Source organism: Prinia subflava, chromosome 2 (genome assembly GCF_021018805.1).
Source record: "Prinia subflava isolate CZ2003 ecotype Zambia chromosome 2, Cam_Psub_1.2, whole genome shotgun sequence".
NCBI classification, from domain to species: domain Eukaryota; kingdom Metazoa; phylum Chordata; class Aves; order Passeriformes; family Cisticolidae; genus Prinia; species Prinia subflava.
This window is the reverse complement of record NC_086248.1, coordinates 41,251,611-41,266,952: the sequence shown is the minus strand read 5'-3', so window position 1 is coordinate 41,266,952 and position 15,342 is coordinate 41,251,611. Positions and strand designations below refer to the sequence as shown.

The 15,342-nt window shown below is 37.6% G+C and overlaps 1 protein-coding gene across 1 annotated transcript in view; it reads left to right on the top strand.

Moving 5' to 3' along the window:
- The window catches only part of SIM1 (SIM bHLH transcription factor 1), a 46,581-nt gene extending 37,254 nt beyond the window's left edge, over positions 1-9,327 (top strand). The window contains exons 10-11 of the mRNA XM_063389710.1: positions 5,419-5,824; positions 8,594-9,327. Coding sequence (XP_063245780.1) covers positions 5,419-5,824; positions 8,594-9,324 — 1,137 coding nt within the window. The 3' untranslated portion in view covers positions 9,325-9,327. The remainder of the gene's footprint in view (positions 1-5,418; positions 5,825-8,593) is intronic.
- Positions 9,328-15,342: the final 6,015 nt, after the last annotated feature.

Sequence of the window (15,342 nt, the reverse complement as noted above, 5' to 3'; positions counted from 1 at the left end):
AAATAATTGCAGTGGGCAAAGTACTTCCTAAAGTCAAGGGCACCTATGAGATTTTAAATGTACATAATTTCTTTCCCAGTTTTTCTTTTCCTTTTCCTTTTTTTCTTTTTCCCTTACCATTTACTTAGCTTCTCTCTTGAAGAGGAAAATAAATCATATGCTTTATTGGGTGCTGACTAAGAAACCTTCACCTTGCCAGCTGTGTGTCCCTAAGACAGAGGGACATGAGATGTGAACAGTATGAAAGTTGTACTAATTGATTTCAGCTGAATTTTTGCTACTAAGACAAAAAGTAGATGTTTCAGTCATCTAAGACAGTGTTGATGCTTTTGTCCTCAAATCTTATGCAAAAGCAAATATAGCATAATGTGGGTCTCGCAGATTCTTAAGTGAAAGTGAGTTCGTTAAACTGGAGGCATTGGTCAGCATCTGATTAACACTGCATGCTGTTAGTACAGTGGGCTGGAAACCAGCCTCAAGCAGGGGAAAGGCGAGCACAGAGGAGAACAACCCAAAATTCATGTCCCAGCTGCAGAATTTGCTAAGAGAGCTTGAAGAGTGATTTTCTAGTCCTGTACCACCAGAGAGGTGCAGAGCTGAAAGAGATGGTGGGAAAAAAAAACCCAAACCAAACAGGCAGATGAATGTTGGATGGATATTTGCAGAAAAAGGAAATCATGAGCTGGTGAAAAGATGCCTGTAGTCTTCCCCCACAATATCATCATCATCATCATCATCATCATCATCATCATCATCATCATCATCATTGTGAGGGCCTCCCAAAGTCTAGACCTGCACCTTTGTGTTCCCAAAAACTAATTTATTCCATATACAGGCAATAGCAACAAGATTGGAAAAACATTTTAATTATGATCACTTGAACTACTTTGGAGGTCAATGCCCCATTAATGATAATTATATTAAAAAAATTAAATTACCTGCTGTCTGCCTACAGTGGAAATATTTCATGGTGAGATCTGGATAAATCTTTATTGTTTCATATGTCATTTTAGTTCTTGGATAAAGATTTCATATATACATATATATATGTGTATGTATCTCATGAAAGCACACATACAAGTAAGCATGTACCCAAGAGCTGTTGGATGAAGGCTTTGGTGTGTGTTACAGCATACATAAAATTTTGGAAATAGGTATATATTATAGGTATAAGTATATATTAATAGATAGGTATATAGGTAAATATTAATACATCAGATTTTGGAGATATATTGATTTTATATCTCCTTGAGATGGATAATTTAGATTAATTCTGCAATCTGCCTCTATTTGGGCATACCATCCAGTGGGGTAAAGACAACATAATCAGGCTGAATTCTAGCCAGCCGGGGTTTTGTTTTAATTTCTTCCTGTAGCCTAAAGCTTTGGCAACTTCTAGTGTGTTCAAAAGCAATGCAAACCCCTCTTTTTATAGTAAACATAACTCCTGGTCTGGAGAAGAGTCACCAGCAGTGGGGGTTATTTTAATAGACATGCTGTATTACTTTAATCTAAGCCTTTTACCATCTGTTGTGCCTATAGTAGTGAATGCGAAAAGAGCATATTTTACATTTCAGGATTACATTAGTAAAATGTAAGATAAAAGTGATTTAAAAGCATGCATATGTTCTTAGTACAATGTAGCCTGCCTTTGTGATGTTTTTTTTCCTCATGGTTCAGACACAAATCAAGAAAAAAGCTGCTAATGCTGATGTAGTGAAAGTTTTTCATGGAAAAGGGGACTCTGTGAGGGTTTCACCATATATTTAATGTTTATAATGATAAAAACCTGAGTAGGCTGCCAGAAAATTATATAAGATCGTTTTTTAAACATCTGGGGTGGTGTGTGGAGCAGGCTGATGTTACTGTGTATGACACAGTCCTCATGCCAGTGAGACCCGTGTAGGAATGGAAGGTCAGGCAAAAGAAAATTGCACGAGAAATATTAAATTGTCCACTGGCCTAACACACTTCCATGGACTCTCATAAAGTAAGCTCCCTTAGACATGGAATTTGTATCTTTCTATTTTCCTTGTCTGGTCCTGAAGTTTTTCTTCAAATGAAAATGGATCAGTGATGGCCCACAGATCCTTTGTCAGTGCTAATCCTGCTGGTGTGCTCTCACTGTGATCGTACTCTGGATTACCACTCTGGAAAGCATTTCTAATTTTCAGAGGCAACAAGTCAGTTGCCAGGGACCAGCTGGAGGACCATTTAATTTATGTTTTGTTGTTTCTTATGCCAGATGATAATTCAGAAATCACCTGAAGGGATTTCAGATGTTGCCAGTTTGAAGTTCTTTATCACTATCTGCTGATTAAATTTTGTCAAAAACCCCAAAATAACAAATTAGTTTTGCCTTCTGACTCCTGATAGAACTCAGAGAGCAAAAAATAGCAGAAAATAAAATGTTTCTGCTGAGGCATGACTGGGATTGAAAAAAAAAACCAAACTGATTTTAATTTGCCATAATTTTCATTAAACCTGATTCAATTTTTTATGGTCTTTCATCACTTGGCATATGGGAGCCTAATTCTGACTTGAGAGATAGTGTTTCCACTCCCATGTCAGTAAAGCAATATCTTTGATCACCCTTTCACTTCTGCCCCCATCAACATGTCACACATGCCCATATTTGAGTTCTCCACCTGTCAACATCAGATTCCCAGAAGAGGCAGTGGTTGGACCGCAGCCGTGGAGGCAGCCTGAGGATGCCAAATAGAGATGTGGCTGGCTTTAAAGGAAATCAGACATGTTTTTGCCCTGTGTCTGCCTATGTTGTACCTTAGGAGTAAGTAGTCATATCAAACCTTAGCAGAAAATGTGGGCCACAAACAATTGACTGCGTTAATTTAATTCTGTCCATGGCCTGGCAGATGCCAATAATTTTCATTTACATCAGTTACAAAGAAGATGAGTCAGGTATTGTTGGTCTTGATACATGGTTATATGATGTCACACAGTGCATTTCTAAACATATACTAAACATAAACCCTTTGAGGTAATTTCCCTTTCTTTAAGAAAAGTTCACGAAGGCCTTTTGTGATGAGGTTCAAGATAAAAGCAGAACTGTAAATTTCAGTTAAATGAAGATATTCTCTTCAAGAGAAGCTATGTTGGACACTGACGTGTCCTTAGTAAAAAAACAACTAATAGAAAAGTATCTAGTAGAGCTACAGGAAATTAAGAATTTTCAGTTTGAAAGATTCTCTGGCACTTATTATCATAATAAATAGTCCAAAAAAGAAATTTCATTATAATATTATTGGAAATTAATTTTCCATGTCCTCCTCATGAAAGAAATACATACTAGGAGTTTTGTTTTTAATAAGAAAATATATGAACTTTTGACTTTTCTATATTTGCATCTAGGCTTATACTATATAATATTTCTGCTTAACTTTTAAAGTTAAAAAAATCTGGTTCATACAAGTCAAATCCAAAAAGAGCATTAAAAATAGTTCTAAAGTTAAAACCAGATTAAAATGTAGTTATCTTTTTTTTTATTATTTTTCGTTCTAGATAAAATTTACTAACTGTTAATCTTGTTAATAATTTCTAAATTTTTTGACTGGAAACAATTTTTATCGACACATTTTTGTAAAAAAGCTTACAATAATTCAGCTGTTATTTATGAAGGTGTCTTTGTGATTAAACAGTTTGTAGATGTTACATCTGAAAGGATAATAGAAGGGACAGATGCTCTGATCACATAACACTGTGGTGACTGAATAAAGTTCCTAGTTAGTGTAGGTTGAGTTACTGGCATTTAAAAGAGCCCTTTTGTGGCTCTGTAACTATCTAACCTTCATGAAAATTCATGTTTGTCCTTTCATCTCTAAACCTTTGTGATGAGTATTGTGGTACTAACTTTCTGACCTCCACCATGTCTACTGGTAGGCTTGTGGCCTATGGATATTCTTCTGACAACCAATAACAAAATTATAATTGACTTCCTCAAAGGCATGACCCTTTCTTTGTTTCCTTTAAATAACCTATCATGTTCACAGCCTAAACAGTATTCACAAATATAAACTGGAATACTGAAGAAATGCCCAATTAAATGCCAAAAACTCTACTGATGTTGCACAGATGGTTTACGTTTCTGTAAGTCAAACATCTGGTCGGTACTTTCGATTGGTAAGTGCATAAAACCTTGATCCTGGCTGATAATGAGGAGTTTCATAGCAACTTAATCTAATGAAAAGGAAGGCAACCTTATGTTAGGCCTATTAAAAGAAAAGGCAGAGTGGGCATATGGAAGGTGAGTGATGGAATGGGAGAATTCCAAGGTTTCATGTTGTAATACATTGATTTGTGACATGAGTGTGCAGTGCTGAAGAGGTGAGCATGTACAGCTTTGGTCTCATCCCAGCCCATGATCATGGATGAAATTGATTTAAAAATGTTCCGTGAAGTTTGACAGTTCCAATAAATAAAAAGGTTTAAAAATGAGATAGGTAAATCCTAGGAGGTTTAATAAACTTTCTTTTTCTTTCCCAAAAGGTATCTAAAAGATTGAAGCATTCATTATGAATATCTAGAAGTCTGTGACATTTAAGTTAATCCTTACTTCTCTCTAAACAAATACTCATGTTCCTCTCCTGACTAATTTTCCAACTACCTACTGGTTGTTGGAAACACTTTTCTGTGTTACAAGGGCCCTGCTTAGTGAGGGTGAAAAATGCTCACTCTGTCTGCTTTGGTTAGCAGTTACCTTTAGTGGCAAATAGTTTCTGGTTTTTCTTTGTTCCCATATTGCAATAGAGCTGGGATTTTTAGCTTCCTACGTATCTGCCATCACTTTAGAGCTTTACCTTACAGAACTGTTGGTAATGGAGAATATACAAGAAGCTTTCTTTTCCCTACTAATAAGAGGAAAGAAGTTCAAAGATACAACTCCAAGAAAGAAAAAAAATCAGCAAACAAAATATGAGGAAAAGAGAGTGAACCCTTAGAAAAAAGCCTTCAAATACATTCAGTTTCAATTTGCCATGTGAGAATGCTCCAGGAGCAGTGTTATTTCAGTCCCTTTTGGAAGTGTTTTGCTGAAGTGCATTGGAGCACCTTGGCTGAGCATAAGCACAGCTTTCAAAGCAACAAGAAAAACCTGGACATACTGAAACTATATTGAATTGCAACATCGATGTTGCCGGGCCTAATATTGCACATCATAAAGGAGATGGTTGTTAAGGGCTGACATGGGATGTTTTAGATTTTCATGGGGTCTGTCCTGTCATCTGTGAGCTCATTACAGAGTGTTGTACAGGAAAGGACCAGGAGCCCCACCAGAAGGTGCAGACATGTGGGCGCTCACAAAAAACGCACTATTGCGTACGTACTCTGCCTTCCCAGCGCAGCTACTTGCAGATTTCACCCAGGTGTGGTAATTCCCATGCTGCTTCTCCTGTTTTGCAGTATTCTGGATTCCACACTGAGAGATCCGAGTCTGACCACGAGAGCCAGTGGGGCGGGAGCCCGCTGACCGACACGGCTTCTCCCCAGCTCCTGGAGCCCGCGGACAGGCCGGGCTCCCAGCACCACGACGTCTCCTGTGCCTACAGACAGTACTCGGACCGCAGTGCGCTCTGCTACGGCTTTGCCCTCGACCACTCCCGGCTGGCTGACGACACGCATTTCCACACCCAGGCCTGTGAAGGAGGCAGGTGCGAGGCTGGCCGCTATTTCCTTGGCACGCCGCAGCCGGGAAGGGAGAGCTGGTGGGGATCCCGTTCAGCACTGCCTCTGACTAAGTCGTCCCCCGAGAGCAGAGAAGCGTATGAGAACAGTATGCCCCACATAACGTCAGTGCACAGGATTCATGGTAAGACACAACAAGGGTTTGCAGAAGCCACACCATCCCAGCTAAAGCAATATGACAGAAACATACAGCTGTTGATGTGAAAGATGGAAAATGAGATGCTTTTTGATGTATGTTCTTGTCTCAGAGATCGCGTCTGCGGAGATGAGAAGTACTTAAAATTCAACTTGAGTTGAGTTTTATAGTCTGGTTTATGTGAAGCAAAATATAATTTTGCTGTATTTTCATCAGTCTGTTAAATTAAGGTGAAAACATGTGACTGGGGAGATTTTAAACATGATCGTAAAAATGTAAACAAAATAATCCACTTGATAGAAAATTGATTTTTATTTGACTTAGGATCAAGACGCTTCTGATGGATTATATTTAGCAAAAAATTGGAGCTAAATCCAAGCTAGATATTAAAAAAATCTTGAAAGCTGTGGGAGAAATTGTTCTCCAAGGGACTTTTTTTCCTACTGGTTATTACTAGATTCTGTATTATTTGATGTTTATTTAAAGTTGGCTACTGAAATTAACAGTTGTTTTTTGTTTCAGACATTTATCCTCAATAAAAAGCCAATTTAAATCTTTCCATCCTTTCAACACCAAGCCCGAAATTTTGTTTACTTTCTAACAGGTTGCAAACTCAGTGCATTAGCACATTTTCAGAGGCAGAAGCTAATAAAAGACCACAATGAAAGTCTGATACTGGGTTTGGAAAAGTCCAGAGGTCCTTGGTTTTAAAATGATAGGCTGAGTCTTGGAAGACAGTCCTAAAGTACGAATTCAAGGTTTTAAGGATGGATACAACATTTTAAAAAAAGTTTTTCTACAAAATAGTCTATCAAAACAAATGTTTCCTCTAAAGAACTCATAAAAGCAGATTGCATTAGTACTATTCCATTGATCTGTAGAACAAGGCTTTGTAAACAAAAAAGAACTGTTCTATTCTGCTCCAGTCTGAGGAAAATTATGTTGAGATTAGAAAAAAGTTATTAATTAGCAAGTTATAGGAATTACAATCAAAGAAAACAAAGGAAAGGAAAGGAGCAGAAAATTTTGCTGATGAGGACTGTTCTCAACTTATCCTGTGAGAACATGCCTCCTTCCTTGTGTCTGTTCCACACTTCTGCCATGTTGTGTTTTTCCAGATTTTTCTTTTCACGAAAAGAGAGACTCATAAAGCATGATAATCTGCTGGCAAATTTTATGCATGATAATTCTTGCCAAGTGGAGAAATATCATACCAAGGTACAAATGGAAAAGGGTTAGGTATTAAATCCATACCTCTATCAAGAATAATTAGTGCAAATGGACAATATAATTTGGTCTTAGTTTGTTGTTTGGCTTTGCTGTAATTTCAGGTGGTGGTGGGTTTTTTGGTTGTTGTTGTTGTGGGGGTTTGTTGTTGTTGTTTCTTTTTTTTTTTTTTTTTAAATCAAGGGTTCCATTTTTCAGTAGGTCTTCAGTCTGTGTGTAGCTCTGGGAAAAAATCCTGACTAGCCCTGGCACTTTGGGTGCAGCTTTTAAGAGGATGTGAAGGATGAATTCATGCCCATGATACTCCACAGTGCAATACTTCCCCAGCAGCGGCAGGATATTTTTATTGTAGAAGTCCATCACTGATTTTTGTAGTGAACTCTGCAATGCAGTGGTAGTGGTAGTGGTCTGCAACCCAAACAGATCTGCATGCCCTGCATGCCCTGACCCAACACAGAACAGGGGAAACTTCATATGCTAGTCTGAAAATGGATTTGAAAATTGCTTTGAGGAGTACTGTCAGACAACCCAATGTGCTTCATCCCCAAAGAGGATTTGTGTGTGCCAAGACAGAGGCATTGACAGGTAACATTTGCAAATCCCACACACGCCCTCCTGCAGGAATGTATCTCAACAAATCAAACCCTTTTATCTCAGCAAATCAAACCCTTTATCATAATCTTGACCATATAGGTTTTGGGCCACTCACTTTCTTCCTGGTGAGGACTGACAGGTATGATTCTGTCCTTTCAGCTACTTGCAAGCTGAACACCTTCTCTGATATGTATATGGGCCTTATTTTTTAAAGAGAGGTAAGAATGTTGTAATATTTTCCCATTTCAAAAGCAAATGTTTATGCATGAGGATATGACATCACATTTTTACAGTGTCCCTGTCTAGCAGCTATGGGTTCTTGAGCTTTTGAAGAAGAGCTCCTTCATTACATGTGGTTATTGATTGTTATATAACCTGAATAAAGTCTCTACATAACCACAAGCTATTTCTCAATGCTTTCTCTGTTTTAGCTCCTGGAAAGGCTGAGATGTTGTACATTTGTAATTCCCTGAGATTTTTGTTTATACCATGGCCCAAATTCACTCAGACCTTGTTGATGCAAAGAGGTAGTAAGGGGCCAGGGACCTGAACACTGGCATTGAGGGCACTTTGACATGCCCTAGGGTATCCTGCCTGGCCTCTAGCTGCTCCGAAAGACAGAGTTGCTTTAGAGTTGTTGCCATACCTGCTGCACTTGTGCAGGTGCTTGGCTACCCAAGAGTGTATCAGGTGGCACCAGAAACCTGTGCTGAGGTGCTCAGATCTCTCTGGATATTTTCAGCTGTTACTTATTTCAAGTGGAGACACTGGAAACTGGAGTTTGTTTCAAAAGCAAGGGGTCTTTTTTGGTGACTGTTACGACTCGTTTACCTCTGACTTGATTTTCTGTGTGTGAAATAAGGTTCAGGTTACATGTTCTTCAAGATCACCTGCCTCCTTAAACCTCAGTGCTTGTCTCCTTTCTCTCTTTCCTAGGAAGAGGACACTGGGATGAGGACAGTGTTGTTAGCTCCCCTGATCCTGGCTCCGCCAGCGAGTCAGGCGACCGATACCGTGCTGAGCAGTATCAGAGCAGTCCGCATGAGCCCAGCAAAATTGAAACTCTAATAAGAGCCACCCAGCAAATGATTAAGGAAGAAGAAAACAGGCTACAGCTGCGGAAAACCACTCCTGACCCACTGGTCTCCGTTAACGGCACGGGGAAGAAGCACGCTATCTGTTTTGCAAGCTACCCTCAGCAGCAGTTGGCAGTGGACGTCTGCCGCGTCCCAACAGTGGCCAACACTCCTCCTTGTGAACACATCCAGCAGCGAGACGGGAAGATTATGAGCCCGCACGAAAACGACTATGACAACAGCCCCACAACACTGTCTAGGATAAGCAGCCCCAGTTCTGATCGAATATCAAAATCTAGTTTGGTACTTGCTAAAGACTACCTGCACTCAGACATGTCCCCTCATCAAACCCAGGGAGACCACCCAGCAGCCTCTCCCAATTATTACAGCTCCCACAGGCAGTACTTTGATAAGCACGCTTACACATTAACTGGATATGCCCTGGAGCATCTATATGACACTGAAACAATTAGAAACTATTCACTAGGCTGTAATGGATCCCACTTTGATGTGACTTCTCATTTAAGGATGCAGCAAGATCCAGCACAAGGACACAAGGGAACATCTGTTATAATAACTAATGGAAGCTGACACTTTTTTTTCTAAAATCTTTTGTGCTTTAAAAAATGACCTTTAAGATCTGATTGGAAGATATTACATGTTTTCATGCCCTTGTCCTTACCAGTATTTCCCATACTACAGTGCACTAGAAAGAAGAACCTAAGGTTTGAGGGGATAAGTTAGTTAAAATATATTACTTAAAAAAAAAAACAACCCACAAACAAACCAACAAATGCACTGGCATGCAGGGTTTAAATAAATGGAGCTAAACTCAAAGTTGGTGCCATGCATGCTGAGAAGGATAGAAGAGGTCCAGGCTGGGAGTGCTTGTGGCAGGCTAACAGAGCAGTTTATCCACGTTGTGTTAGAGGTGTTTTTTGGAAACACTGCCAAGGGCAGATCTTCTGAACTGCATAGGCACCAGGCAACAGAACTGCTATGCATGCCTTTTACACGGGAAGTTGGGATGTGTTCCTTCGAAATACACAACAAATTGTGTACTTCTGGTGATTTGTTTACTCCTCAAAGGCCAAGCATGTTATGCTGCTATATGGTGTAAAGCATCCATGGCTGACCTATATAAAATCCAAAAAGGGAGAAAGAAGAGAGAACTCCTCAAATCGTTATGTCCTTGTGTACTCACAAACATAGCTATTTACATGTGCTTGATTTGAAAAGAGTCCTTATGATTAGTATGGTCAAATATTTACTTCTACTCTGCTAAAAAGAAAGGGGCTTTCTCACTGTAGTTTTGAGAAACACAAAGGGCTTGCTTGTCTTGCTGTAGAGATGGGAGATGGTTCTTGTGTGTTTGAAAGGTTGCCCATGGTGGATAGGGGAGTGAAATGGAAGAAAATTGCCTGGAGAAGCAGTAGACTGGAATTAGGAGTGGTTGAAGATAAACAGTTAACACTTGTAGCTATGTATGCCATTTAGTAATAATTATAAAATAAGGAAAAGTGGCTGAATAATTAAGAATTAATTTAAAACACTGAAGGAATTCAATAGAATAATAGAAATATTGCTGTAAAATACAAATGCAGTTGCATAAATGTAAAAAAACATAAGTCAAGAATAAGTAAAAACTGTTTGGAAGTTTGTCTAACTTCTGATCAAATGTCGGTGTAAATTAAGGATATAGAGTATCATAACTACTCTGTCTGAAACACAGTGAAGTAATAGGCATGACCTTGATAAAGAAATACGAATTCTTTTCTTGACTGCAAAAGATAATTTAATGAATATCAGAAAATATTATGGATATCAAAGTCAGCCATATGTACATAAAAAAGTAGCAGGAAATCAGTGTTCCAAGGAATTAAATTGTATTAAGAATGCTGGTATTATCAGGGCCTGTCCTAGAGTTATACAAGACATCAAAAGAGACAGAGGAAATTTTTTAAACTTTTAATAACCTCGTGAACAAAGAGACTGATTGATTGGAAAAGAATAAATGCAAACATATGCTAAAAATGCAAAATAGGGCATTTGTAGTCACAGTTGCTAGACATGTTCTTTTGTAAGGCATTTATATGGTCCCAAAGTTGACTGCAACAGGAGGGACCACTGCTCCCTCTTATGCCAATGTGGAGGAAAGAGGACCTGAGGTGGTTACTAAAATGAGATTAGCTCTAAGACTAGCTTAATTTGTAACATTCAGAAGCTCAACATATGGGACTAAGTCATCAATGGGACTAAATATAAACCAGCATGCTATGGGTGGGTTAAAAATACCGTTTCCAAATAAAACTAATCAGAAGCAAAAGCTAAATAATAACATTATAAACCACGTAAGTGGAGATGTACTTGAAAGCAGAGGAAATTACCTCTCTGAACTTGGAATATTGTGTATAGTCCTGATCACTCCAAAGCAGATTGTGAATCTTGAATTGAGTAGTACCTTACTCCATGAGCAAGTTTTGTTGACTGCAGTGGGATCGCTCCTGGTGAAATGAAAGTTGAACACAAGGGAGAACAGCACAGTCTGGTCCTTATTATCTAAACCTCGTAACAGAAAAGGTGGAGCAGAGCTCAGCAAAAGATAAAGAGACTGAAAGATCTAATAAAAGCTTTAAATAAACTGGGTCTGTCATCTTTGTAAGGGAAAAGAGTAAGAGGTAATGTCACTGATGTGCGCCAAACTCTGCATAGAGGAGAGATAAATAATGGTCTAAAACTATTTGAACTAGCGGCAGAAATGAGAGACAGGGCATTGAATGATAGCCAAGGCAAAATGAGAGCAAAATGATTTGGCAAGAAGTTTATTTGACTCGTTGCCAAATGGATAATGAAGGTCATAAAGAGAAGCAGATAGAGATTTTGTTTGTTTTAAGATAACAAGGCAAATAATTGAGGGGAAGAAAAACATTGACAACTGTTAACTCAGAGGAATAAATGGACCAAAATGGACTTCTTTCAGCCCAACAATTGTATATATTCCTAAAGCATAGGAATAAGAAAGTATTTTTGATAAATTTAGTTCTGAATACATATTTATTTCACTTGTTCCTATGAATGATATGAATAAACTTGGAGTCTCATTTTACAGTATTAAAATACAATTTGCAAAGCGAATTAGAATAGAGGTATGTGGTATAATATTACCCTTACAAGTTCATATAGAACCATGTCTAAGTGTCAATATTATTTTGTATTACAAAAGAGTCTCTTAAACTGTTTGAATGAATGGGATTTTCTCAGCACTCAAGTTTCTTGGGATCACAAAGGACTCTTGCTATCAAACTTTTAGTTAGAAGGCAATGTAGTTCTGCAGACCAGCTGCAGTTCCCTGGCTGTGGTCTAATGGCCATAAGTAGTCATGAAACCACACTCTGGTGACTGTTGCATTTGCATTCTGACAGGCACCTTTGAAAAACAGAAGACTTATAAGACCAACAGGCACAGCAGAAGATGCTACACGACTTCACCTAGGGAAAAAAACCAGTGTGCTATGCAATAAAAGTCCCCCATTCTTATTTACAGTGATCCAAAACTGTAGTCATTTATCCTATTTTCAATAGTTCTAGTCCACTAAAAATGCAAAAAAATGCACTGTAATGAATGGAATAAATCAGTAGAGATGTCTGTACATGCAGCCATGTTGTGCTACAAACAAAGGCTGATGCTCTCTCTCTCCTCATGAGATTCCAGCAACTGGCACTCCTTAGCACTTAAATACAGTATGCTGGAGATGGATGTCTTTTGTCAGCTTGTTTGCTATCCTGCTTCTTTAGATAGCTAGGAATTTCTTCTTAATTGACAGAAAGCATTGAGTTTTGCATAGACTCTGCATACTACGATACATGAAAGCAAGTCTGCAATCTTAATTATAGCATATCATATCACTGCAGTTCATATTACATGTGCTTTTCAATACGGTATAAAGCTTATTTTTTCCATTACATATTTATGTAATTCAAATTTTCATTTAGTATCCTTCAAGGATATAATCTTTTTTTTATGTTTCTCCCTTTTCCAAATCAGATGGGAAGAAATACCTTGCAAAATTGAAAGATGCAAGGCATTTGAACCAAATAAGTTTCAAATGTATCATATTAGCTAAAGGTTATCATTTAAAATAAGATATATATGTTGTGTTTTGGAACAGAAACAATATAAATTGCTGTATTGCATCATTTTTCTAACATAATACTGGTTAACTATTAACATGTAATTAATATTTTGCCACTACTGCAAATACAGAGTGACCACAGCTCTTTCAATCAATTTCTTACTGATGTCAGTGGATGGTGCATTATGGAGTTTTGTGCATTACAATTTTAGTATCTCTCTTTATTTTAAAGAAATAAAAACTCTCTAGTCTTTATATAAAATCACACCCCATGGGCATAGCGTTTGTGATTTTGGACGAGTTTGCAAAGCAATTGTTAAATTAAAAGAAGAACCTTACTCAGCAATTTTTCCCATTTATCCAAGTGGAATATTTGTGGAGTAAGGTACTACTTAACATATGCAAGGGAAGGAAAGCTTACTTCTGATAATAGATTTGAGGATTACTTTGTAATTCTTTTTTCCTTAAATCTCAAGATGTGATTATGGAACTATGGAAGATGAGAACTCTAATGGCTGTGTTTCTATAAAAGGAGTTTATTTATGTTCTGAAAAAATTAATGCATCTCTCCCATCTGAAGAGGCCCAAAAGTATTTCTTAAGCTTTAAAAGTGTCTTTTGTTGATCTGTCTGCAATACTGCTGTGGGTTACACAGTGAAATTCTGCTCTTTTAAACTCTTTCAGTCACTGTTATCTGAATCTCATTTTTATCTCTACACATGCAGCATTTATGCATTTATGTCCCTAAGTATGTTGACCCACCATATGTTCATTTATGTGAACATGCTGAGTGAGTTGGAAAAAATAGAAGGTGGCATAGTATTTCTGGAAAAGGCACAGCCACCCCAGAAAATCAGCCTGGCTGTTCCAAAGGTCAGATAACCTTTCAGTCACGGAACAAAGCTGTGGCATCCGTGTTGGTTTCAGACCTTCTGCATACAAACCTGCATGTAACGGGGATTACAGCACACAGTTCCAGAATTAGACCTAGCTATGTCTATTTTAAGGTGGCTGTAGTTAATCTCTGGCAGCAAATGAATTCAGGCCCTGCCTGCTCTTTCCTTGAGTTGCAAGTTTACTTAAAGCACCTAAGAGCCTAAAGGAAATACAGGCTTTGCTATTAGGAACAATGGTGGATGAACATGCTTTCCTGTAGGTGTACTGGCTTAACTCCAGATAGCTCCACAGTGTGGAGGAGAAACTATTTTATTTGCAGTTAGTATTGATGGTTAAATATTTCAGCTGTGTGCACTGAGAAGCAAAAAAAAACCCCAACCAAACAAAAAAACCCACAAACAAAAACAAAAACAACCAAACAAAAAAACCCCCAAACCAACGGCAAAAACAATAACAACAAAAAAGCAAATCAAAATCTCCCTAGATTTCTGTAACCCTTCAGTTTGGTGTTATGAAAGTCTTCTAGAGGTATAGCTGAGGATTTAGCTGTTATTTTGAAGACCAGAAAAATGAAATAATCTTCTGTTCAGAACAGTGAGAGCACTAGTGTGATTCCATTTCACATTTCCTTAGGGCATTTATTATTAAAAAAAGTGCTGTGAGGTTAAACTTCACTGTGGCATTTAGCTTATGTATACAAGAGTTCTGTAGATAAATCTGGCTCTAAGTTGTTAGGAATATATCCCTTTTTGAAAAGAGTTAATTTATGACTCTATCTATTAAGCTGTATTTGAAAGGAAAGATCAAATACAGGATGAAAGAAAGCTTTTTGTCTGGTTGCATTCCCTATTTAACTCTCCTCTCACACGGATTTCTTGATCTCTCCTATTGTTCTAGGATTCCAACTGCCGTTTTAAACATTTTTATTTATTGCAATTTGGTCTGCATTTATTATTTTCCTTTTCAGCTACTGATACAATGGGAAGTTTCAAAGTGCAAGAAACAATCTCTTTCCCACAATACAAAATGTTGGCATCTTTACATTCTAAGTAAATAAAGTCTATTAGAAAAAGTACATTTAGGGCACTGCAAATTTTTCCCAAGGTAAATATTTCAATGCATAAAATATACTAATCTAACAAAAAGAAAGCACTTGAGACATGTTGAAAAATTTCATGTTTGCTTTAAACCAATGGTTACATTTATGGACAAAAAGACAGACTGCCAGTGTTTCAAATACCATGCTTTGCAATGTAAAGGGTCTAGTGATATTGTAGCATAACATCTGTAGTTTTCCTTTGGAATGTAATGTAGAAAATATAATTTAGTTATGTCAACAATATCTTGCAAAGTGTTCCCATTTATAATTATTTATATTGTAAATAGCTTTCTGAAGTAAATTTGAAGTTAATGTGCATAAGATGTATTTATTATGTGAAGATTTTTTTTGTTTGTTTAAAATATAGCTACCAATATGCAATTTTTGTCTGTTTTTCTAGATTTTTAAACTAAGGATTGTTCCATATAGTATACATTTTCAGGAATCTATTTTACGACAGTATGTCTTAGCATTGGGAGGG